General features: G+C 40.0%; 1 protein-coding gene and 1 pseudogene across 1 annotated transcript; both read right to left on the bottom strand.

Annotated features, from left to right (window-relative positions):
* Nucleotides 1-12,359: 12,359 nt before the first annotated feature.
* LOC137714875 (probable aspartyl protease At4g16563) lies at nt 12,360-13,818 on the bottom strand. The gene has a single exon (XM_068454033.1). It carries the CDS (start codon nt 13,807-13,809, stop codon nt 12,424-12,426), a length of 1,386 nt encoding a protein of 461 aa, XP_068310134.1. The 5' UTR covers nt 13,810-13,818; the 3' UTR covers nt 12,360-12,423.
* A 1,092-nt stretch (nt 13,819-14,910) lies between these two features.
* On the bottom strand, nt 14,911-15,387 carry LOC137714388 (uncharacterized; annotated as a pseudogene).
* Between the last annotated feature and the right edge of the window lie 11,638 nt (nt 15,388-27,025).

The following is a 27,025-nucleotide window of genomic DNA, read 5'->3' as shown; positions in this document are numbered from 1 at the left end:
GATTCAATGACCCGTTCATCGAATAGTACCTTGAGGTCGAGGTTGGGCGAGCACCTAAATAGGGTAGCATCAATTGGGAGGCCTGAAAGAGAAGTCCCAATGATAGCTGAGATGTCGAGAATGGTAGGGCCGATAGGGCCGAAAAGAAGAATCATAGTGTTGGTGGCCAAGCACTAGAAGCTCAAGGCTGCCATGAAGAGTTCTCTGTCCATGGCAATTTCCATGGTTGAGAGTCTAATGACATCATAGATGCCAAGAGTCTTCTATTCTTGGTCGAAGAATTTTTCCATCCATTCGACCCAGGCTACCCAGGTTGTGTTGATTGAAGGCCAAGCTCCCTGGGGCTTTGTCAGGGCCTATTTCGACCAATCAAATCCTTGCAGCAAGGGGGCTAGACAATGAGCCTTGAAGAGAGCGGTGATAGACGATGGCACTGCGTCCTTGAAAAGTGGCCTTAAGATTTGATGAGTAACGCTTAATTCACCATCGAAGCGTAGTGTCATGATGGCGCTCTAGTCGATGAAGTCCTTGCATTTGTTGCATTCGTCATAGAGCTTAGAGATAAAGGGAGCCATTGTTGAAGACTCGAGTTTTTGGGTTTAAGGGAAGGATTTCTGGGATGAGAGTTTCTGGGTTTTCTGGGATTTTGAAGGCAAATTGGTAAGAGGATTTTAAGAGTTTTGGAAGCGTAAAGTGCGAATAGAAAGGATTCAAGTATTTGTAGGCATCTTGGAAGGAAGGTCAAGCGTTTGATTTTCAAACTTTGGGGCAGAATCGATTGGGAAATCTCTAATCATTATGGATATTTAGGGAATCTAGGGGAAATGATTGAGGTTTTCGCAGTTTGAGGACACACGATTGCGTGTTGCGGCGAAGTTAATGCAGAAAAGACGTTTCGACTGGCGCACGTTTTCGAGGGTCATTATTAACGGTTGCTAGGTTAACCAAAGGATTGACACGCGGCAAGACGTGCAAGAGAATTCAAATTGTACGATCGTGTTTCATAAATGCGCTCGATGGATGGGATATTTGAGGCTTTTCATTATCCTTTAGTTAACTTTTAGGGTTTGATTTCACTTCTTCAAGGTCAAAATTGGGCTAAAGAGTTTTAGGCCGAAGACCTTAGAAGCGAGGGGGCAATGTTTGGGCCCAAAATAATATTATTGGGCCGAGCGTATAGGTTGTCTAATGGTCATAAGCCGCTCAGTTAGGGCGGTCGAGTCCTATTGCAAGAAGGAATGATTTAGATAAGAGCGGATAGGTCGAAGTCCTAGTACAATAAGGAGTCCCAATTGAGTGAGGACGCTGAGATTTGAGAAGTGAAAGTGGCCGGATAAAGAGTTTGGTTCAAAGTCCTAGTAGGAGTAGGATTGGCCGAGCCCTGGTACGACTAGGACGAAAAATCCTAATCCGACTATAGTTCTAATTCGGCCAAGATGAGATTAGCTACTATAAATAGGAGGGGGATGCGTCATTTGAAAGCCCCTCCAATTCAACACAAAATTGCCCTACGCAAACCTCTCAAACATCTTGAGATTTTTTATTTTCTTTTTCCGCCAACACATCTTCAGTTTGGATAAACAGCAATGTGAAGGCAACCCACGAACATCTTCAGTTTGGATAAACAGCACTGTTACCGTAGAATCAGTCGATCGATAAGCACATTCAGTTTGGATAAACAACACTGCGTCGAGGCCGACTGGTTATCTATCTAAGTCTCGGTTGAGAAGGGTTTCCGAATCCTTACTGGCAGAGGTCATCTTATTAGCTTTCTCAGCGAAGTAAGGTGTTACAAGTTACTGCATTCGGCACATTGAACGCCGAGTGATTTTATGATTGGATACTTACAAGTGAGTTTCAGAGTTCGACATTCTGACGACCAAACCACATTTACCATCAAGACATACATCTCTTTTGAGTACCTGTGTCCGAAAAATTTGGAGTTGGTTCGACGTGCTTATACTTTTACGAATATAATCACCGTGACCGAACTCGGCACCGACGATTCGTGAACTTCGCAGAACTAGCAGCCTTGTCTTCAGGCTCGAAAAGCCGAAGGCTGAGACGTGTTCCTTCCTCGGACGTAGTTGCAAGATCAAGAAGTCAGTAATGCGTTCAATGCAACATCAACAAATTTTACTCCTCGGCCGACTAGTTGGCATGCCTCGCATCAACCGAATGACGTAGTTAGCTCCTTAGTCACTCGGCCTACGCCCCACGTAGGCTTTGTAGTTTTTAGGGTCAACACATTGTTATTATCAAGTTTTTCATCTTTATTGAGTATCTTTTGCTATTCGTAATGCGCTTGATTTTTATTTAAATGCTTGATCACCATCTAGGTTTAAATTAGGTTGATTTGATGCAAGTTAGAGTAGATGCCATACTTAAATTGGGTTTAGCTTCTTGCAATTGATACCATAACCACCTATTTGTAGATGCCATACAATTAGGGTTTGTGTGATTTTCCAATGATTTCGATAGAGCTTAATGGGTTCTTACTTGTTTAAACCCATCTAGATGCCATAGAGGGTTAACATGTAATGATACTTTTGATGCAACCAGATGCCATGGCCATTGAATAATTTAGGGAAAATTGATCACCAATATTGGGGAACTACTTGAGCAAAACATATTAAGGGAATTAAGTAGAATTGGTTATGGTGAATGATGCCCTAGGTTTTATTTTCTTATATTTATAATTTTATTATTTCATGTATTCAAATCTTCTATCTTTTCCGTTAAAGCTTCCCAATTATAATTTGTTCCAATTTGCTTAGTAAGACTTTTAGAATCAATTCGATCTCTGTGGGATGATATCCGTGCTTATATGCTATACAATCATCCGATTCATATACTTGCGAGCACTAAAATTCGAGACTTAATGAGTTTAATTTTTGTTATCTAATTTACGCAACACAACTCTTTTATTGAATCCTCTTATTCCTATTAAGATTTGATAAACACCCTATAAGACCATAAGTGATGTAGATCAGATGATGAAGTGAACAAAAGATTAAATTAAAAATCGCAAAATCCATGCTATTTTGTTATTTTCCAAACTCATTTCTTATTTGTACTCTTAGAAAATGTTCTAAAAGACGCTTGGCCCTAGTCGGGCGACAAGCTGGGGCCTAGCACCTAGGCAAGGGCCTAAGCGGTGTAGACGGATTTAAGTAAATTTAATATATATTAGTGACTCAAAGAATGGACCTAATGGTGAAGCCAACATGGGGCATTGCAGCCATTGACCACAACAACTTCAAATATCTCCCCTTTGAATTTATATATAACCCCTATAAGAGCTAAGGCAAACACAATAGAGAGATCATCTATTAATGTTTTTTTAATTAAAACATACTGATGTGATATAAAATAGCACACAAACGTAAACCCTCTTCTTGAAAGTTGTAGTATATGAAAGCAGGGATCGTTCTAGGCTGGGAATTAGGAGGGATGCTAATCTACACTAATTAGACTCAAAAACAAAAATCTAACTAAATTGACTCAAAACATGAAAGGGGGGTTTGTTTGGACGAAAATTGACTTAAAACTAATAAGTTACGGAACTAAGTAAAGGTTGCACGAAATTAAGGTGACTTAAGGGGTGAAAGGCTAGCTAGAGGATCCTTCTCCACACATGACACATATGCAACACAAATCGATTTCCAGTTATTATTCCTATAAATCATGAATGACAATGCCCCAAGTTAACCGTGAACTACACAAATTAACCATCATATTTTCCTAAATTCATTGAATTGGACTCAGCAACGCAATCAAATTATTCTTATCAAGTTCCCTATATGAATTGCATAATAGAGTTACATATCAAAGATCATTAAGTTCGATGAAAATCATAAGCATTGACATAACATTCGTAACTATGAACTGCATGATACTCCTGCCAAGAATTTACTTAACACAATCGTGACTGGCAACCTCCACTACTTGTAAATATAAGTTCATAACTATTAGGTGAAACGCCCTTATAATTTAGCATCAAATGCATGCAAGCAAACTAAGTAGGCCTCCTTAATCAACATACAAGAATAAGTTATCAATCAAACAGATAAGTAAATTGCATTCACGATTTATGAAACAATAACTGGATGTAATCAATTCATATCACATATATGTTCATGGCTTTGAATTCACCTCTAGCTAAAACGAAATTAGTTCCACATGTTTGCAATTAAACGAAACCAATCTAATTTAAACATTGAACTAAAACTAAGGATAAAATACACCTAGAAACGCTCCAGCAATCCAAAGGTCTTGAATGGCAGGCATGGCTCCAAGCTTCTTCTTCTCATTCCTTGCAAAGTTGTGGCACAATGTGTTTATCTTTCTAAATTTCTCTCTTTAGCTCCCCCTTTATGCGGCAGATGTGTTTTGTATTTATAGGGCTAGGGGGCACGGCAAAGGCTGTCAAGGAGAAGGATTACACGGCACAAACTAAGAAGGAAAAAGACTAGGGTGCTGCGGCAGATTCCCAGGGAAAAAGGGTTTGCTTGTGTGGCACAAATCTAGGGCAAAGGATAGGGCTTCTAGAACCATATATTTAGGTGATTTAATGTGAAATTGATTCCCCCTTGCAGCTGGAATTAAGGTATAATAGGATTAGGATAAGGTTAGGACAAGATAAGATAAGGTTTTGGATAATGTTCGTTCTCTTTAGCTGATTCCTTATCTTCTATGTCTTGAATTAACTTCTTCAACTCTTCAGCACATTCCTAGCCTTTTTTTATCTTCAAAAACGTCCATCCACCTCGCTCCATGCATATGCTATCCCTTCCAAGTTCAAAACTGCTCTAAAATGCTCCAAATTGCCTTTTCTTGCCACTTTTGCCATTTGAAACTACAAACACATGAAAATAGCTTAAAACACTCTAATAAATATAAACTAACTGAGTAAATGCAAGGAAATAGGCTAACAAAGTCGCATAATTATGCTCCTATCACATACCAAAACTACAACCTTCCCAAAATAGGGAGAGCTTTTTTAGTGATCAATATTGTGAAATCATATGAGAATTCAATGATTGAATGATAACTTGGTTGTATACAATGAAAAATGAGTGGAAATCTAGTTTAATGATAACTTGGTTATAAACAATGAAAAATGTAGTTGATTCTATTGATAATGATATTGTGCTATGACGTTCTAAAATATGTGAACATGTAGTTGCCAAGTATGCAATGAAAAATGAAGGGAAATCTAGTTTAATAACAATGTGGTTATAAACAAAGAAAAATGTATTTGATTCTATTGATAATGATATTGTGATACGACATTTTAAATTATGAGAACATGTAGTTGCCAATTATAAGTGAAAGTATATTTGGTTTTTGGAAGCTTCTTTTTCCAAACCCCACTATTGAAAATTTCTGGCTCCGCCATTGAGTAGACCCCATATTAATTTTGAGTGAAAATGTTGCTGCTCTTTATGTTTTTTCATTGTTTTTTGAACCCACCCACGTGGGGCAGCTTCTCATTTAATTTCTCATGTAGGGGTTTTTTTTTTTTTTTTTTTTTTTTTTTTTTTTTTTTTGTAATCGATGATCACAATACTCGAAAAAATGAACAATAGTTTTATACTATAAGGATTTTCGATTGCAAACAATATTTTTTTAGGGACTCGAATTTTCCTTTAAATCTTCTAAATGAGTCCTCAAAGCTGGTAGTGTGAGTCTCTACTTATAGACTCCTATTGGAGATGCTCTAAGAAATCATTTCCTTTCCCATGTTTGGTAAATCATGCTTTGAAAATAAAAATGTAATATTGGTGGGAAATGAAGTGGGAATATGCCTCAAAACAATACCCAAGCATCTCCAACGGAAACCCTAAATGGAGGAGTCCTACAACCGTATAGTCCCTAAATATAGGGACAATACACTTCCAATCAGTCAGAATAGAAATCTTCAAAGTATCTTAATACATAAGGACTTGCCGGGTACCTCAAATAAATCCTTAAATGTGAGGACTGTATTTATTGACTCAAAAAGAGGATGCCACTATTAGTAGGGGTGGTTCGGTATGGGATCCTATACCGAAACCCTTATCCCAATTCCCAAACCGAATTTTTCGGGAATCCCAATTTCAATACCGATCCCGAACCAAATTTTCGGGAATCCCGAAATAGTTTCGGGATTTCGGGACAAATCGGGAATCCTAAAATGGTTTTGGGCTTTTGGACTAAATTTTGACATATTATGCTTTTGGGCTAAAATTCAACCTTTTTATATTGAAAAATTAACATATAGGCAGGTTCTTTGACAACCACAAATCAAGAGTAATGAAATTGTGAAAGATCGAATGTCATGGTTTTGTCTTGGGTTTTGTTTTCTTCTCCCTTTGTAGCTTTATTTATTTTTCTGTTTCAGTTTACGGAATGAAAAAAGTCATGATCTTACATTCTTGACAAGTTTTGCAGGTTCAGGTCTCCCTGCTTCTATGGTCCGAGCCTTTTTTCTTTTCATTGCAGCTTACCATGGAATTTGTTACGAGCCAAAGTTTCAATAATTAAGTTACAAACCCAAAAGCAAAAAAATTAGTTACGAGCCAAAGTTTCAATAATTAAGTTACAAACCAAAAGCAAAAAAGCAAAGCTTAAAATTTATGAAGATTGTTGGCCTCTTCGGCCCCTTGATCTTTTTTATGCTTGTGGTTGCTCCTTCTTGTTGGTACTTGTACTCTTCCCCTTGATGTTGATGGTTGAGCCATTCCCCTTACAATGGGTGGTCGTGGAGGTAGTGATTGATTTTGACGTTGTTGAACTTGAACTTGAGGTGGTTGAGGAGGTGAAGGTGGTATTTCATTTTCTTGTGTTGTATTCTCCTCACCTCCCAAATTAGCCGTGCCTAAAACAATAAACCACAAATTATTTACATTGAATTATAGTCTAATAGATAATAAATACTAAGAAAATAAAAGAGGAAATTAAATTGTTTACTTACATCTTTCTAAGCATTCAAGCTCCTTGTAGAAATGGAATTCGTCAAGTGTAGGCTCCTTGTAGAAACAAAATTCATTTCCTCTAAGCCAATCACTAGCACACACTAAAGCCTCAACCGTTTTAGGTGTTAAGGAAGTTCTAAAAAGATCAACAACTCTCCCACCAAGACTAAAGGCATTCTCACTAGCAACGGTGCTACTAGGAAATAATTAGTAGAGAATCAGCAGGTTCAAGAAAAACAACCTGAAGAATAATAATTCAAGAAAATAATTAGTAGAGAATCACTCTTTAACAACACAGCATCATAGTAGACTAATATGATCAGTAATCTAGAAGTTTCTTCCTCTCTGCAGTATGAAAAGATTGGGAGAACAAAAGTACATAATGAGGCATGATCAACCAAGTGTCAAAGAGTAGTTGAAAAACTCAACTAATTAAAAAACCAAAAGCAAAGTGTCCAATTTCCTAAAACATTACAAAACTACTTTCTTCTACTCTCCTTGCCCAAACTGCGGCTTAATCAAGTGCGCCACAACACATTTATTCAATTATCTCACTTATTAGTAAATAGTGGAGCTCTCATATTTGGCATTAGTTAAGGAGTGGAACCAGGAAAAAGGATTAATTTGCATTTCAATGTACATGATCGTAGACTAAATATTCATGTCATCAAATTGGTTTGACCCAAAAGCATCAGTATTTGAAATTAAATCATAAAAACTTAAACAATTAGGGGCTGGCAAACCTACAGACTTTGTAATGTCAAGTCTCAGTGACAGGATGCTATGTCAATTAGTTTAGTCATCTTGATGAGTAAGCATCTTATTTGTCAATTAGCTAACTAACAGTTAATTATGTGATTAGCAATTAGTTAATTCATAGGTCTTTAGCTGAACTTGCAGCTAGCTATATATAGTTGAGTTACGTGAATGATATGCGAGAGTTCTTAAATGTGATTCTGTTTCTCTTTCAATGTCAAGGTTTAAACAGGGTTATATTATTCTACCTACCAGGCTATAATGGAATCAGGAAAGCTGATCATCTAAAACATTTTGACTGAACTAACAATATTGTTAGCAGTTAAAACTTAAAACCATTTGAAAACTTCAAAGCAGAATCTACCAACAAAAAAAAAAAAAAAAAACAAAAAAGACGCTACAAAATTAATTCCAAACCCTAAATTAAATTTCAAAAGGAAGACATAAAGTAGATTTCAAAACACTAAATTAATTACCTAATTTAGGGTGAGAGTGAGACTTGGACTCAGTGTGGTGATGAGAGAGATCGCAAGTTCTGTTCGTGAGAGAAAATCGCCTGAAGAAAGAGATCGCAAGAGAGAGCGGTGGTTGTGTGGTGAAGGAAAGCTGGAATGTCAAAGACGATAGTATAGTGTGGTGGTGGGTCAGTGGCTGGCCAGAATTCGACACAGACAGATGAGATGAGGGCTGGGTATGGGAAGCTTAGGGCCTGCACTTCGAGTTTGATGGATGAAATCAATCAATGGAACGGAACTACGGAAGTGAAATGGGATTTGACCTAAAATCAAATGAACAGCACAGATTAGATCCAAAACAATGAACGGTTGAAATAATTCTCTTATAATTAAAAAATTATATATATATATATATAATATTTATTTTCGGTTTGGTATGGGAATACCGAAAATATAGAGATGCAAAACTAAATCCCATATCGAAAATTTCGGTTTGGTTGGGGATGACATATCGAAAATTTCAAGAATTTTGGTTTGGGATCGGGATTTTTTTGGTTTGGTTTGGGATTTTTTGGATTTTTTTTCTAGCCTTAACTATTAGTTTTGACTTTTGAATGAGAAATAGTCTCACCTATTGCTTTTTGTCTTATTATCTCTATAAAAAAAATCAATATAAAATGTTAACGTGACTTAACTGTGACCGCACAAAATAGAAGGGAATGAAAATGTCACAGGAGGGCAGACAATCTGCCTCCTACATGATTTCTGCACAGCAGCTTCTTTTTTATTATTCTATTGATTTTTAAACCAATCAAGTGAATGATTCCGCGGCTTTTCCCTTTTTCTTTTCTTGCTTGACGCAGTGCCATATTCATTTGGGCTGCTTTCAAATTGTCTTTTTTTTATTTTCAATGGTTGCCAAATTAAGTTAATATTTTTTCATTAGGTATTGAACTAATATATTTTTTTATTATGATTAATCGTAGTTTATTGTCCTCAACTTTCTTGGTTTTCAACATTTGATACATTAAGTTTTTTTTATTCCAGAGTGGTACTTGAAGTTAAAATTTTTAAACAGTTTCATACATTTGTTAAGATTGCTGTTAAGTTAGTCGTTAACTAGTGACGTAGTACGCCACGTAGACAATGACTGGACGTCACGTGGTATTAATTTTTTTTTTAATTTTAAAAAAATTAAAAAAGTAAACCTTCTTCTTCGACTACCCCTTTGTCTCTTCATCATACCTCTCCTAACCCCCACATTCCTCTTCCTCCTCCTTATCCTGCACCCCAACCCACGATGTCCTCACCCATTGAACCCAAATCCCGCAATTTCCCTCCGCCCTCAACGCCAAATTGGACCCAGGCACCAATTCCTGATCCAATTGGAGTTTTTGCTCCAGACCTTGGAGCAGCGGACTCTCCACCTCCATGAAAACACGAAAGTTGCAGGTGCGGCATAAGTGGGTTTTGTTTTGGCGTCGTGACAGGGATCTCCGGCAGCCGATCTTTGGTACGAGGTGCATGCAGCGGCCTTGGATCTCCGGCAGCCATGACCTCGAAGGGGTGGTAGTCGGCGTTTGTTGCAGTTGGGGTAATAGTCGGCGCCGCATCCTCTTTCTCTCCACCAGTGCCATCCCCTTCTCCGTCGCTGCAATCCGCTGCCGATTCGCCTTCTCACATATCTCCGTCGCCGATTCCCCCCGCCCCATGTCTCCCAAAACAAACCCCAACCGTAGCCTCCATGTCTCCACAATTTCTGAGCACGGATCTGAAACTTTTGGTGGACATGGCTGACTTGAATGCTCTGATTTGTGATTGTGTATAATTATCAGTGGTTTTTTTTTTATTTTTTTAATTTTTTTGTGTGTGTGAAGGAAATCCTTGATCTTTTGGCCTTGCAGAAAACGAAGGAACCCTTTGCTGGGCTTGAAGACGGTGGAGATCAAAGGGAGAGAGGAATTTTTTTTTTTTTTGAATTTTTAATTTCCACGTGGACTCACGTGGCGTCCAATCATGATCTACATAGGCATCACGACATCATTTAACGGGAGACTTAACAGCCAGACTAACGAATGTATGAGACTGTCCCAAAATTAACATTTTAGGTATGATTCTGGGACAAAAAAAACTTCATGTACCAAATGTTGAAAATCACGAAACTTAAGGGTAGTAAACTCAAATTTACCCTTTTTATTAATATAAGCTAATATATCTATTTGAACTATTTTATTATTTTATTTTTTTCTAATGAATTAGTTGAATAATGGAGCCATTTTAGTTACGTTTTGTTGAAGAAAAAATTGTATCAGAATTTGAAATTTTTTTGGTTGAAATGTTAGCAAACTTTTTTTTTTTAAACAGCGTAATGCCAAATTAATTAACATAAGTTAACACAAATAGAAAATTTGTACCTAATCCCATGAAATTGTAAAACTCCAAATTTAGGAACTCTATTCTAAGGACTCTTCCATTAGAGTCAATATTCATTTAGGCATACAAAGATTCCATCAAGGTCCTAAATGAGTCCTCAAAAATGGTGGTTGGAGTCTCTAAATATGGACTCCCATTAGAGATGCTCTTAGGGATGGAGGGTTTGCACTTTTAATATTAATTACATTCTTTTAGAATAATATTATCCTCATTAAATGTATGATAACCCTTTGTGCTCAACTTTTCTTTACCAATTTCATCCTTAATAAGAAATAAATACACAAAAGGGAGATTCTATGCGGTACCTTATTAGAGATAAGGTACCAATACCATTTAAGATACACTATGATGATTCAAAATTACACTCCAAGGTTACATAATTATGATAAAGTTCAAGTTAATGACAAAGAATGACGTAATTATTACCATAACAAGGTTGGTAGTTACATTGTGAACGTTTATGATGTTATCTAGGTATGTTTTTGTACTTAAGCGTGATTGAGTTACAAAATTAACATTAATTATTATACCAGTGACATACTATTTCAGTATAGATATATGTTATTACTAGGGAACGCAATGAACTTACACAACATCGTAATCTTGGTACAACATGACATCAACATATAAGGTCTAAGGTAAAGTTACACCGTAATCGTTTAAATATACACTCCAAGGTTACATAAATATCTTAACGCTACACTTAATTACACCAAATGACGTAATACCAAGGTTGCCCTTTAAGGTGTGGGCATTGGGTTACACCGTAATTGTTCAAAATACACTCTAAGGTTACGTAATTATCTTAACTATGTTATACTTAATTACACTAAATGACGTTGGTATTACCATTCTAAGATTTTCTTTTACGGTGTGGACGTTAGATTACATTGTTAAGATTAAGATAATTATACCAAGGTGTTATACGCTACTCTTAATAGTGTTTTTTTAACCATTTGAATACATGACACCTAAGGTTGAATAATCTCACATCAATGACACACTCTTGAGTCCTAACTATCAATTAACCAAATTTCACTACATTTTTTGGGTCGGAACTATTTTACAAATCATACTTGGCATTATATATTTCCTCATGGTGGGAAATGGATTCAGGTAAGACCTACCTGTGAAATGGTTTCGTGCATCTTATAGAGATGTGGACAGCGCGTTCAATGGATACGAGGTAGCACTCTTGGTTTACACATTTTCAAATACATATATGAACACTAATTGCACGTACTTGGGATGCTAAATATATATCACCAAGTTAAGTTCGCAGTAGTCAGAGAGGCGCAGAGTACTGCAACTGTTGAGCTAACCGAGTTTCTAAGAGATCGGAGAGGGAGATGGGAGTGCCTTCCTTTCTCGGTTGGTTGATCAACAAGTGTCCCAAAGTGGTTGTTAAAGCTACGGAGGACAGGGATGAGTGCGATAACTTTTATATCGACATGGATTCGAGTATCTATCCTTGCCTTCTCCCTGATGATGATAAAAATGGAGTACGACCACATATCTTTTCTCTCTTCACAAGCTGTATACAGTTCAATAATTCTTGATTAAATTTTTGTCTTTCATTTGTGTAAGCTATCACACCATAACTTAATGCCAATTTAAGTGATTAAAAAATAATTATATAGCATTGGAATGAAATAATAAGTAAATATATATGATTAAAATGTTTTAAGGTCGCAATTGAACGCAAATCCGAGGGACAATGTAAATTACCCTAAGTTGTTATTTGGAAGTGAAAAAGGGCACATTTTATATCCATCCTTTTGTACGGACAAGTCTTTCTCTTAAAAGCAAACCGATGAAAATCAATTGCATCGCTGTTGCCTGAATCCCAACCTCTCATTCAGCAGATCATATTCCACATAGAAATTCTGCAGCTGAAAGCTCCCTATAATTATGGAAGGCCCGGAGGAGGAAACTTCCGGCCCACCAAGCTCCTTATCACTCATAATCGTCAAGCACACCAGATCGTCACCCGCAATCGCCATATAATTCTCCACCGGCAGCGCCACCTCAGCCCCTCCTTTGAAGTGAAACGTCACCACCGGAAACGCCGCACTTTTGGCTCCGGAAATACTGTAACACGGCTTTAACCCGCTCACAGCCTCCACTTCCTCAGCTCTCTTGTAACCTACGGCTGCCATCTGTCTCGCAAACTCTCCCGACACGCGCTGTGACACCTCGGGCGCCATGATCGTGAACGTGGTCCCGGAATCAATGATCGTCCCACCAGAGCCTCTTGAGTCCGGCCTTAAGTACCTATACGGAATTTTCACGCGCCGCCGTCCCACCTTGATTTGGCGGAGACCCACGTAGTAGTAGACAGAGAAAGCTGGTCTCGCGGGGACTAATGGGTTGCTTACAAACGGCGTGTAGATAACACCGGTAGTTTTCTTGGCCCATTTTTCTCCAGCGTCGAGAACCAGGAGGCTGCTTTTGTTAGTGTCATCGAAAAGCCGGGACAGAAGGCAGTAGGAGAACTTTTTGAACCCCAATTGACCGGGAAAAGAAGCAGGGCCTCGGCCCAATCCGGCAATGCCCGCTGGGGGTTGGTGGGTAGAGCTAACGGAGCAGCCGACGAGGAAATCGGGTACGGATCGGGTGGGTAGGTTGAGGGTCTCAGAGAGCGGGACTCCAGTTGTTTCCCCTAAGCCGTAGACGAATGTGTAGGCAGGGCACATCTGGGTGCAGTTTTTGGAATTTGGCCGGCAAGCTTGGCAGTGAAAGCGGGGGGATTTGTTGTGAAACAAAGCGCATTTAGAATCGGAGCAGCCGAGGATTTTGGAGGATGAGGACAATTTGGGAATAAAAGGTTTGAGATAAGAGGGGCAGTTGACGCATTGGTAGTTTTTGGTGCAAGGGAACCAAGTGAAGTCGCTGCCGGTGTCCATGATGAAAGAAAGGGTTTGGGGAGGGGTACCAAAGCTGAGGGGTATGGAGTAGCCGCCGTAGCTTTGGGAGAAGACCGGGGTGGTGGTACGGTGGGTGGTTGTGGTTTGGGGGTTTTTGAGGTGGTGGGCTCTTTTTAGAGATGAGGTTGCTAAGTTGTTGAGGTGGTGGCATGGATGAAGATGTGGATGTGGATGCGGGTTTCTGTGGAAATGTGAGAGTGGAATGGTGGTAATATTGGAAGAAATGGAAGGTAGAAGGAGAAGTAGGGAGAGCAGAAACAGGAAGATATAGGAAGCCATGAATGTGTGTCTCAGAGATTTAGTTTAGAGAGAGAGAGAGAGAGAGAGGAGGCTTTAACGTTGTTTTGCAAGGACAGAAAGTATCGATGTCGGTTAGGTTTTGATACAACGCAAACAGGTGGCTCTTTGCATGCAAAGGAAGGCTTACATGTCCAACCCAATGGGCCAAGGGGACAAAGGGACGAAGGCATAGGATAAGATTTTGATGGTTTTACATGCAAAACAACGTTACTTGTAGAATGCAGCATTATAATTTGTCTTCGGGTAGAGGGGTTGGAAATACAATTATGCAGCAGCTCCCATGTGACCAACAGATTCCTCTTCTCATTTAGGAGGACACACATGCGCAACATGTTTACGGCTACCGTGGCATTCCGGTTTAATAATATAATGCCAGAATCCAACCTATTTTACGTAGGTTACTCTTTGCATTTGGACGTAAAAAAATACTTCAAGTTCCTGATTCTCTATTAACCAAGTCCACAAATGCTCAATAATACAGATTAGCAAGATGATCACTAATTATCCAATAACCATACGCCCTTCTATTTCTAATTATTCGATCAAGATTATCTCTAATACCAAACTAATTACACCATAAAACTACAACAAATGGCCCAGTTGTAAGAGTGCGGACTACGACTCCCCAATAAACAAAAAAATGTGAGCGGTTCTCGGTTCGATGCTCCTAGCTGGTGCTGACTATGGCCATTGGCACGGTGAAATTCTCCATAGCCTCTCGGGTCCAGAATGGATGAATAACTATGACTTGCCATCCCTTGTTAAAAATAAAAAAAATAAAAAAATAAAAAAAATCAAATCTAACAAGAGTAAATTATGGGTCCTTCAACTTTAATCAAATTGGAACAATAATCTCTCAACTAAAAATTCATAACTATTAGTCCTTCAACTCATCAAAACGTGTAACTATAATCATTTTCATCAACTTTGTCAGAATTTTGTTATGTTGGAAGGATCATTGCGACAATTGAGAGGGATCATTGATAATAGATTTTCAATTGAGGCACCATTAATAATAAATTTTTAGTTAAGGGATCATTATTTCAATTGAGTTAAAATTAAGAGATCATTACTGATTATCTAACAATCAAAATCATAGTAAACAAACAAAATAAAATACCTTAAATCTCTCCAACTTCTACACATCTTTATAGAGAACTGGTATTTGGGTATTCGCTCCGGCGGCAGGGGGCAATTCACGATTATCTTCCCCTTCATCGCTCCTCTGAAAATCGCCTCCACAACATCAATAAAGTTCTGTTTCTGCTGAAACGCGCCGACCCATTTGCTGTGGTCCGCAGTTCCCGAATCCATCTTTTTGTGGTGGGCATTGAAGAAGAAGATGGTCGACGGGATCAGAGCAATGTCGAAACACCTGACGTAGACTTGAATTCCCGCCGAATCAGTATCGACGAGCGCGACCGTCGCGAACTTGGAGATCTCCCGCGCCGTTTTGGCGAGAGCGTCGTCGAGGAGAAGGCAAGCGAAATCGATGGTGGATCGGATGATGGAATCCACCTCCTGCTTCTTCGTCAGTGTCGTCAATACGTAACTCATGACTCTCTCTCTCTCTCTGTGTTCTTCTTCTTCCCCACCTGAATTCTGAATTCCTCTAGAAGGACGATGGGAGCGGCAGATTCAAACCCAGTCAGGAAATCCCACAACAGAAAATTGAAATCATAGAGGATGATTAAAATTTAGAAAACAGAACACAGGAATATTGGTGTAGTCAAATTTCGATCCAAATCACATTTGGTGATCCCGATTTCAATTTTGTAAATGGGGATTCTGAACTTGCAACCATGTTCGATATTACCACTTGAATTTTTTTATTTTTCCTTTTTACCACCGAGAATCTTTTAATTGTTGAAATCTATCACTTACATAACTTTCATTTATTTCACTGTTAAAACATGGCATTTATAGCGATATTTTCATCAATTATCATAAGACTAGCTATAATCAAATCCGCTTCAAAATAATATTGCCTGGGTCAATATCGCACCACAGCTGTGGGTTTGTAGAACCTCAATTTAGTAATTCCCATCACAAGCGTTTGAAAATTTAATGGAAAATTTTATTTGAACCCACAAAATTTCTTTCTACACCTAACTTGAGTTTCAAAAGTGAATTGTCTTTTTTACCTTATTGTATAATTACAATCAAGTATAAGATGAAATTAATTATAAAATTAAAATTTATCACTAAACACACTCAATAATGAAACCCTATCATCACATCAAACCCTACTATCACGCAATCTTTATCTTCATTCTAGCTAAAATTCTAAGATGCTTTCATAGGGAAAAACATACTCTTCCTGATCGAAGGATAGTGATTTTAAAATTTTGAATCCTCCAATTAAGGTATGAATCGATTTATACAATTTTTTTCTTTTGATTTCAATTTTTTGGTACTTAGAAACAAAATTAGCACATTCACTGTCACGCATGCTCAGAAAATAAATCTAAGTTAAAGTCGGTAATAAAGTAAATGTTCAATTTATAGCCTAGACTAGAGATGTAATTTTATTGGCCTTTTGTCTGACAACTGTAGATTAGTATGTACTTGTTTATGGGAAAGCAGTGACTTTCTGATAAAAATACAGTCTCGTATGGAGAGCACACAACAAACTATCTTTATGCTTTCTAAACTGCACGTTGCCTATTTTGTATGACTTAACCATTGATTCATTGAATATAATTTATAAGCTGTAACTAATTAAGCTTGAACTTGGAAAATGTAGAGCAAGGATCGAACATTAGTATTGAGATGATACAATTTTTTAAACTTGACTCAATTGTATATCAGAGTGATCAGTATTGCACCATATTCAGTATCCACCAGATCCTTACCTTTGTATATCACAGTGACAAATATGAAGCAAAAAAAAGGATTAAGCACGAGACATGTGACATCCCGTCCCGGGATTATTAAACGCACGTGTGAAATTACCTTTTTGCCCTTAGGTTGTTTTGTCACGTTGTGGGTTGTTTTGTGTGGTGTGGCATGTGTTGGACCACACACACACACACTCACACACACAGCCACTCTTCCCCTCCCTCTGTCTCTCTCCCCCGTGCCTCTCTCTTCCTTCCCGTTATCACCATACGTACGGACAAACACCAAAACCACCCAAACCATCACGGATCGAGGAAACCAAGGACACCATTCAACTCGTGAGGACAAGGGGAGCACGACCATAGCATTTTCAGGTAAGAACTTCGACGTTTTCACGTCGATATCGCGAGGTCCGTTTTGAGCACTGTTCATGCAACATTAATTTACTTAGTTTTTGGACATTTGAAGCTTGTAGGTGTGTTGGTGAGGTCCTAAGGAGCGTCGGAGTAGCTCGTTGGACGAATTTGGACGTCAGGAAGGCCTAGTTCGAAGTTGGCCGGTTTTTGAGTTTTGAGACAGGTATGATCGCGTAACTTTTAGCCTTTAAAAGTGGTCCATCGTGATTCTACTAGTTTAGGGCTTTCTTTTGGACCAAGAATCATAGAAAACGGTTGAGAAACGAAGGAGAATAGTTAGTTTAAAGTTTTTCCCAGTTTCCGGCGACCGGAGTCCGGCGAGGGTAGGCCGGAGAAGAAAGGGGAATATTCCGTCAAGTTTGACGGAATATTCCTAACGGCAGTGACGGAATCCGGTTAGATTTGACGGAATATTCCGTCAGTTTAACGGAATATTCCTGACGGCGTCTGTTGACACCGTCAGTGTGCCTGGCACGTGGCCGCGCGTGGGGGGCGCGTAGGTCCGTGCCTGTGCTGGCGCGTGGGGGCGCGTGCGGGGTCCAAAAATTTTTCTAAAAATATGGTTGTGACCCTGAGGTTGTGTAGAGCACGTGGGTATATTCATTTGTCCATTTTGAGCAATGTATGAGAAGTTATTACGAGAAACGGGTTATGTGCTTTAAAGTTAACGTTTTTATAGTTGTTTCGCATTTAGGTGACACGTACCCAGAGGACGAGCGTGCACACGCGAGGCAGGGGGGCTACGACCCTTCTACATACCAGTGAGTGGGCTATTGTTTTCCGTATATACCTATATACATTTATATTCCCAGAAATTGATTTAAAAAGGGTTATTTGCCTTATGCCATGCATATTATTATTATCGTTTATGCATCATCACATTTATTAGTAGTGGCATGCATATACATATTTATATGTGGGTGCTGTGGAGGCATAGGTAAGTGCCAGGTAAGCGTTAATTAACGATTGCATTAATTAGTGGTTAAAGATGCTTAGAGAGCTCATAACCTGCACCCCCGGTGTTAGTGCTCCCGCCCAGAGTAGGGCACAGTCCTTCACGTGTTGTTCACCTCCCGCACCATACGCTCAGCTTGGATCCAAGCTAGGTGCATAGGCCTGTCGTACAGACCACAATAGGTGGTTCCGACTCGTAGGTGACCCGCGATTATTCGCACAGCCTTCACGTGATCGTAGCACTAGAGCGTATATATATGTTACACCCAGGCTTGTCGTACAGACCACTTTAGGTGGTTCCGACTCGTGGGCAGGTTTAGATATTGAGATTGAGATTTGAGCTCTAGATGCAGCCGTACAGGTCACGTTAGGTGACTCCGGCTGCCGGATTACATGATATTGATATGGTTATACCTGGGCACATGCATATCACTTTGAGATTGTGGCATGGCATATTTTGAGCATGATTGGTATACCCTTGAGCATGTTTTGCATGTTTACACATACGTATATATGTTTATTTTCTGGGAGGTATACAGGTTTTACGGCGAGGGGTTAGAAAGTATTTTGTAAATGGTTTTAGAAAGAATTGTTTTTGCCCACTCACGCTTTTGTTTTGCGCCCCTCCAGGTTCTAGTTGCTTAGCCGTTGCGGTGGTTTCCCTTGTGAGCTTTTCGGCGTTCTGACAGACACTCCACATCGTAGGGTCGCCTTCGGGCGTACTATTGTTGTCGTTTTATTTGGACTGCTATAGACCTGCTCTGAATTTGTATCGCACTAACTAGCACTCATTTTAGTACTTGTATGCTAGTTTTTAATTATTCGTACTTTTATATTACTACTTACTAGCTTCCGCACGTGCACATGGCTACGTCACCTTTGTGCGACGGCCAGCACGCTCCGATCTCGGTCGGAGTGTGTCAAGACAAATGTGAGAGATATTGCTCTCTTTAAGCCTTGAATGAGTTGTATAACATTGATTTTGGGTTTTTATTTTTTGAATGGGTGCAAAGATAAATTTTCTAAATTGAATTGAGTTTGTGAGGGTAATTTAGGTAGTGAGTTTGGGTTTAAAGAGATATTGATAGTTTAATTAAAAATAATATGGGTCTAGAGAGTAAGTTGGATGTAAAAAAAGATTATATGAGTTCAAATAAAATTTTCCAAATTTAACATGTACATAAATTAATATAAACAACACACTCACTTACTGACCTATTAAAAAAAATCATAAAAACTCACTGTAAATATAATACTAGATTTTTGCATAAGTTCTACTCATGATATTTGTCATTCCATAAAGCTTAAACATAAAACACACAAATTTCTATGCAAATATGTACTCATTATCTTGTGTCCCTCTTCACTTAATGCCAATATAGATCCCAACAATCAATTTTCACTTCAATTCTTCAACAACTCATGGCAAAATCAAACCCGAAATCAATTTGGCCCTTTGCCTTCATAACCTTACCCTAACACCACTACAGTAAAAAAAATGTCTTTTACCTTCGTACAAATTGATTCCAGCGAGCCCTAGGAAGTGAATTTACTTTCAGGAAAAATAGACGGAAAGTAACGTAGGTAGTAAATTCCAACAGTTAAGAGAATCTAAGTGGTAAAAGTTAAAAGGGGTTTTTGAACTTTAATCCTTAAAGAAGATTAAAATTTAATAAAAACTGATGTTAGATTACATATTGATTTTAGCCACTAGCAGTGCAGGATCTTCGAGACAGTCGGGCCAGCCCAGTCAGGGGCGTGGTGCTCAGGGACGCGGTGTTCAGGCGAGCCGAGGCCGCGGTGGGCGTCAGCAGGGACAGGGGCGTCTTCACAATATTTCTCTGCAGGACGCTCAGAACAACCCAGACTTGATTATGGGTACGTTGAACATTCTTGGTTGTTTTGCTAGAGTCTTAATTGATTGTGGAGCTACACATTCCGTAATTTCTCATACATTTGCTCAAGCGACGCAACCTCGCCCCACACCCCTAGGGTATGATTTAGAGTTGGTTATGCCTAGGGGAGAGAGTTGCGTTGTAGATTGTGTGTACCCGGGGTGTCCAGTGATCGTAGAGGGTGTTGCTTTGTCAGCCGATCTTATCCCGTTAGATATTGTGGACTTTGATGTGATTCTGGGCACGGATTGGTTGCACTTCTATCGTGCCAACATTGACTGTTATGGAAAAGTGGTTACGTTTCACCGACCTGGACTACCTGTGGTTACCTTCGTGGGTGAGCAGAGTGGGGTGAAATATGGCGTTATTTCGGCGCTACGAGCGAAAAAGTTGTTAACTAAGGGTTGTCAGGGGTATCTGGCTCATGTGGTGCTGGATGAGGTTGTTACTAGCAGAATAGAGGATGTGAGAGTGGTCAGACACTTCCCTGATGTATTTCCTGAGGATTTACCTGGGTTACCCCCAGATCGAGACGTAGAGTTCACCATTGAGTTGATTCCAGGTACCAATCCTATTTCTTTAACTCCTTATCGTATGGCTCCTGCGGAGTTAAGGGAATTGAAAGTTCAGCTGCAAGAGTTAGTAGATAAAGGATTTATCCAGCCTAGTACTTCGCCTTGGGGTGCTCCAGTGTTGTTTGTGAGAAAGAAGGATGGAACTTTGAGACTGTGCATCGACTACAGGCAACTCAATCGGGTGACGATTAAAAACCGTTATCCATTGCCTCGTATCGATGATTTGTTCGATCAACTGAGAGGTGCTTGCGTGTTCTCTAAGATAGACTTGAGGTCTGGTTACTATCAGCTGAAGATCAGTAGGGATGATGTCCCTAAGACGGCGTTCAGGACTCGTTACGGTCATTACGAGTTTCTGGTTATGCCATTTGGGTTGACGAATGCACCAGCCGCCTTTATGGATTTGATGAACCGAGTATTCCAGCCTTACTTGGATAGATTCGTCATTGTCTTCATTGACGATATTCTGGTGTATTCTAAGTCGAAATCGGAGCATGTTCGACATCTTACTTTGGTGTTGAAAAGGTTGAGGGAACACCAGTTATATGCTAAGTTTAGCAAGTGCCAGTTCTGGTTAGACCAAGTTGCGTTCTTGGGGCACGTCATTTCTGCTCAGGGTATTTTGGTTGACCCTCAGAAGGTTGCAGCGGTAGAGAGTTGGGAGCAACCGAGAACCGTCACCGAGGTGAGAAGTTTCCTTGGTTTGGCAGGGTATTATCGGAGATTCGTTAAGGATTTTTCGGTGATTGCCTTACCACTGACGAGGTTAACGAGGAAGGATGTCAAATTCGAGTGGGATGATAAGTGTGAGCAGAGTTTCCAACGGTTGAAGCATTATCTCACTCATGCACCCGTTTTGGCACTCCCAGACGATAGTGGTGATTTCGAGGTTTACAGCGATGCTTCCTTGAATGGTTTGGGATGTGTATTGATGCAGCATGGTAGGGTGATTGCTTATGCTTCGCGGCAGTTGAAACCTCATGAGAGGAATTACCCTACACATGATTTGGAGTTGGCTGCTATCATTTTTGCGTTAAAGTTGTGGAGGCACTATCTTTACGGAGAAAAGTGCAGGATCTTTACGGATCAGAAGAGTCTCCAGTATCTCTTTACTCAGAAGGAACTCAATCTTCGTCAGCGGAGGTGGTTGGAGTTGCTCAGCGATTACGATTGCACGATTGATTATCATCCTGGTCGTGCGAACGTAGTGGCTGATGCACTTAGCAGGAAGTCACAGGGCCGTATTAATGCGTTGTACGCTAGTCGTGCTCCTCTTTTGGTGGACTTGCGTACTACGGGGGTAAGGCTAGAAGCCGAAGATCGAGATGTGGCATTACTTGCTAATTTCCAAGTTAGGCCGATACTTGTTGATCGGGTGCTTGAAGCCCAAGTAACTGATCAGGAGACTCAAGAACTTATTCAAGCTCGAGAGCAAGGAAGGAGGCGAGACCTCAGAGTTCGGGATTCGGATGGCATGTTGATGCTAGAAGGTAGAATGTTCGTGCCTAAGAGTGTGGAGTTGAAGAAAGAAATTCTCGATGAAGCACATATCTCGGCTTATGCCATGCACCCAGGAGCTACTAAAATGTATCATACCATTCGACCGTTTTATTATTGGCCGGGTATGAAGAGGGAGATAGCCGAGTATGTGAGCAGGTGTGCTGTTTGTCAGCAAGTTAAAGCAGAAAGGAAGAAGCCGTTTGGGTTGTTGCAGCCGCTTCCCGTTCCAGAGTGGAAATGGGAAAATATCACCATGGATTTTGTGTACAAGCTCCCGCGTACACATAATGGCTTTGACGGCATTTGGGTGATCGTCGATCGACTCACTAAGTCGGCTCATTTTATTCCTGTGAGAGAGAAGTATTCTCTGAGCCGTTTAGCGGAGTTGTTCATTTCGAAGGTTGTAAAGTACCACGGTGTTCCAGTGAGTATTGTCTCGGATCGTGATCCACGATTCACATCGAAGTTTTGGGTAGCTTTCCAGGAAGCTTTGGGCACGAGATTACTTTATAGTACGGCATATCATCCACAGACCGACGGGCAGTCAGAGAGAACTATTCAGACCTTGGAGGATATGCTGCGAGCTTCGGTGTTGCAGTTTGGTGACGCTTGGCACCAAAGATTGGATTTGATGGAATTTGCTTACAACAACAGTTTTCATTCGAGCATTGGCATGGCGCCATTTGAGGCCTTGTATGGTAGAGCTTGTCGCACACCGTTGTGTTGGTCAGAGGTTGGCGAAAGAGTTTTAGTGGGTCCAGAGATTGTCGAGGAGACTACTCAGAATGTTCAGGTGATTAAGTCTAACCTGAAAGCAGCTCAGGACAGGCAGAAGAGTCTAGCGGATCGGCGTGCTACGGACAGAACATATGAGGTCGGAGATTGGGTATTTCTAAAGCTTTCACCGTGGAGAGGTGTTGTGCGGTTCGGAAAGAAAGGGAAGTTGAGTCCCAGGTACATCGGACCATACGTGGTCACAGAACGAATTGGCGAGGTAGCTTACAGGTTGGAGTTGCCCCCGGAGTTGGCTAGAGTGCATAATGTTTTTCACGTGTCTATGCTCCGACACTATGTTGCTGATCCATCTCACGTGATACCTCCTCAACCGCTTGAGATTAACCCAGATTTGACGTACGATGAGGAACCGGTGACGATCATTGATTGGAAAGAGAAGGTTTTGAGGAACAAGACAGTGAATTTGGTGAAGGTTTTGTGGAGGAACCATTCAGTCGAAGAAGCTACGTGGGAGACAGAGAATCGGATGAGGGATTTGTACCCTCGATTGTTCTTTGACTACTAGGGGGTTGCTGCGTTGTTGTTTTGAATTTCGGGACGAAATTCTATTAAGGTGGGAAGGTTGTGACATCCCATCCCGGGATTATTAAACGCACGTGTGAAATTACCTTTTTGCCCTTAGGTTGTTTTGTCACGTTGTGGGTTGTTTTGTGTGGTGTGGCATGTGTTGGACCACACACACACACACTCACACACACAGCCACTCTTCCCCTCCCTCTGTCTCTCTCCCCCGTGCCTCTCTCTTCCTTCCCGTTATCACCATACGTACGGACAAACACCAAAACCACCCAAACCATCACGGATCGAGGAAACCAAGGACACCATTCAACTCGTGAGGACAAGGGGAGCACGACCATAGCATTTTCAGGTAAGAACTTCGACGTTTTCACGTCGATATCGCGAGGTCCGTTTTGAGCACTGTTCATGCAACATTAATTTACTTAGTTTTTGGACATTTGAAGCTTGTAGGTGTGTTGGTGAGGTCCTAAGGAGCGTCGGAGTAGCTCGTTGGACGAATTTGGACGTCGGGAAGGCCTAGTTCGAAGTTGGCCGGTTTTTGAGTTTTGAGACAGGTATGATCGCGTAACTTTTAGCCTTTAAAAGTGGTCCATCGTGATTCTACTAGTTTAGGGCTTTCTTTTGGACCAAGAATCATAGAAAACGGTTGAGAAACGAAGGAGAATAGTTAGTTTAAAGTTTTTCCCAGTTTCCGGCGACCGGAGTCCGGCGAGGGTAGGCCGGAGAAGAAAGGGGAATATTCCGTCAAGTTTGACGGAATATTCCTAACGGCAGTGACGGAATCCGGTTAGATTTGACGGAATATTCCGTCAGTTTAACGGAATATTCCTGACGGCGTCTGTTGACACCGTCAGTGTGCCTGGCACGTGGCCGCGCGTGGGGGGCGCGTAGGTCCGTGCCTGTGCTGGCGCGTGGGGGCGCGTGCGGGGTCCAAAAATTTTTCTAAAAATATGGTTGTGACCCTGAGGTTGTGTAGAGCACGTGGGTATATTCATTTGTCCATTTTGAGCAATGTATGAGAAGTTATTACGAGAAACGGGTTATGTGCTTTAAAGTTAACGTTTTTATAGTTGTTTCGCATTTAGGTGACACGTACCCAGAGGACAAGCGTGCACACGCGAGGCAGGGGGGCTACGACCCTTCTACATACCAGTGAGTGGGCTTTTGTTTTCCGTATATACCTATATACATTTATATTCCCAGAAATTGATTTAAAAAGGGTTATTTGCCTTATGCCATGCATATTATTATTATCGTTTATGCATCATCACATTTATTAGTAGTGGCATGCATATACATATTTATATGTGGGTGCTGTGGAGGCATAGGTAAGTGCCAGGTGATAGGAGCATATTCATGCGACTTAAATAGCTTGTTCTCGTACATTTACGTTATGTTTCTTTAGTTATTTTAGTACTTTAAGCTATTTTCGTGTGTTTGTAGGTCCAAAGGGCTAAAGGAGTAAAAAGATGCATTTTGGAGACTTTTGGAGCACTTTTGGGCTAAGGACGGATAGCTTATGCTTGAAGCCAAAGTGTTGGACGAAATTGAAGACCTAATTGGAGCCAAAGTGTTGGAACTTTGTTCTCTTTAGTTTTAGGACATTTAAACCTTTCCTAATCCCAATCATGCCATGCATAACACACATCCATTCTAACACATTGTCATTGAACATGCATTTCCTTCATTAGTTAACCCACATGCACTTATCACTTATCATCACCACATATCATATCACTTATCACTTATCACTTAACATAACATCCACCTACTTCACCTACAACATCCACTTCACCTACAACATCCACCCACTTCACCTACAACATCCACCCACTTCACCTACAACATCCACCCACTTCACCTACAACATCCACCTACTTCACCTACAACATCCACTTCATCTACAACATCCACCTACTTCACCTACAACATCCACCTACTTCACCTACAAATGACATAGCCATATATTCCCTCCACTACTCCTATAAATACCCTTGCATTCATTCATTCATGAACATCTCATTTCATACACAACACATTACAAACACATTCTCCCTTCCCTAGCCGTGAGCTTCCCATCCATTCCCTTATAATCCAAACACCACTCCTCATCCATTTCCATAATCCCCCAAACCTCACCTTAGACCTTGTGCTACAACAACGAGGAAGATAAGAGGGCCTAAACGTTCATACAATTCAACTGTGAGTTGTTGGAATGTTTAGGTGTTTCTTTGATTTCAAAGTTTAAATTTAATTCTCTTTGTTTTGTACGTATGAGGAATGGAAGAGAAGAGTGCCTAAACGTTCATACAATTCAAGTTTGAGTTGTTGGAATGTTTAGGTGTTTCTTTGATTTCAAAGTTATGAGGAACTAAACCCCCTTTAGCTAGGGGGTGATTCGAAACTATGTTTATATTTGCAATATGAATTGATTAACTTTCGTTGGAATTTCATAAGTTGTGGATTCAATTTGTTTAACCGTTTGATTGATAACTTATTTATGAATGTTTATTAAGAATGCGTGCTTAATTTTCATGCATGAATATGACACTAGAATATAAGTGAATTTCACCTAATCGTTATGAACTTATATTCACAAGTAGTGGAGGTTGCTTATAAACAATCGCGTTAAATGAATTCTTGGCACGAGTTTCATGCTCATCATAGTAACGAATGCCTCGTCAACACTTATAGTTTCCATAATGCTTAATGATCTTTGATTGTATCTTTATTGTGCTTTTCACGTAAAGGACTTTTGGAGAATGTGGTGAATTGCGTTGCGCTAACCCATCCAATTCATTAACTTAAGGAAAACTTGACGGTTAATTTAAGCGGACCTAATTAACCCGGGGCGTTGAGTTTCATAATTTATCGAAAGACCAACTGAGAATCAATCTTGTATGCAAGTGTAACATGTGTGGAGAAGAACCCCTTGGCTATTCCATCATCCATATTTTCATCACATTCATATTTACGTTTTGCCTTTAATTACAATTTGTCCATTTAATTTAATCTCGTCCAAACACAATCCCCCCTTTACTTTATTGTTCAATTTAATTAGAAATCAATTTAGTTTATGTTTTAAAGTATTTTTGAATTCTTTGAGTCTAGTATAGTGTTTTATATTGTGTTTTTACGTTTTTGAGTCAAATCCAAGTGATTAACAATCCCTCCTAATCCCCGGCAACGGCGCCAAAATTTGGTGCGAGATTTATACGCACACAAATTAAACCCTCTTTTTGACAATTGTAGTAATGATATAAGTAGGGATCGCGGACAAAACAAGTAAGTTTTTTTTTCCAAATTCCATTAGATTTTATACTAACTTGCTATTTTTTTTGAATCAGGCACCTACACTAGAATTCAAACCACTGCCGGTTCACTTCAAGTATCACCTTCCATTCAAGGACCAATTTCATGCCGTTTGATTTTATTTATGTTAATAATAAAAAAAAAAAAAAAAAAAAAAAAAAAAAAAAGAAAGATACTAAACATGGAGAAAGGTGGAGCTTCACAAAGGTTGTTTGCGTGAAGCCCCACTACGAGGCGCAGAAGCGGAAGGCATAGAAGCGGGAGGCATCGGTGCGGAAGCCATCGGAGCGGGAGGCATCGGAGCTAGAGCATTCCAGGCCTCAATACTTGGCCAAGCGCTGGATGACCCAGGAAAAAGGTGCCTCTGGAGATAAGACGCAAGCCTTTG

The sequence above is a fragment of the Pyrus communis genome, chromosome 14 (assembly GCF_963583255.1).
Source record: "Pyrus communis chromosome 14, drPyrComm1.1, whole genome shotgun sequence".
NCBI lineage: Eukaryota > Viridiplantae > Streptophyta > Magnoliopsida > Rosales > Rosaceae > Pyrus > Pyrus communis.
This window is presented reverse-complemented; position numbering and strand designations above follow the sequence as displayed.

Coding starts and splice junctions, on each gene's coding strand:
- LOC137714875 (XM_068454033.1), bottom strand. CDS start 13,809: ATGGCTTCCTATATCTTCCTGTTTCTGCTCTCCCTACTTCTCCTTCTA.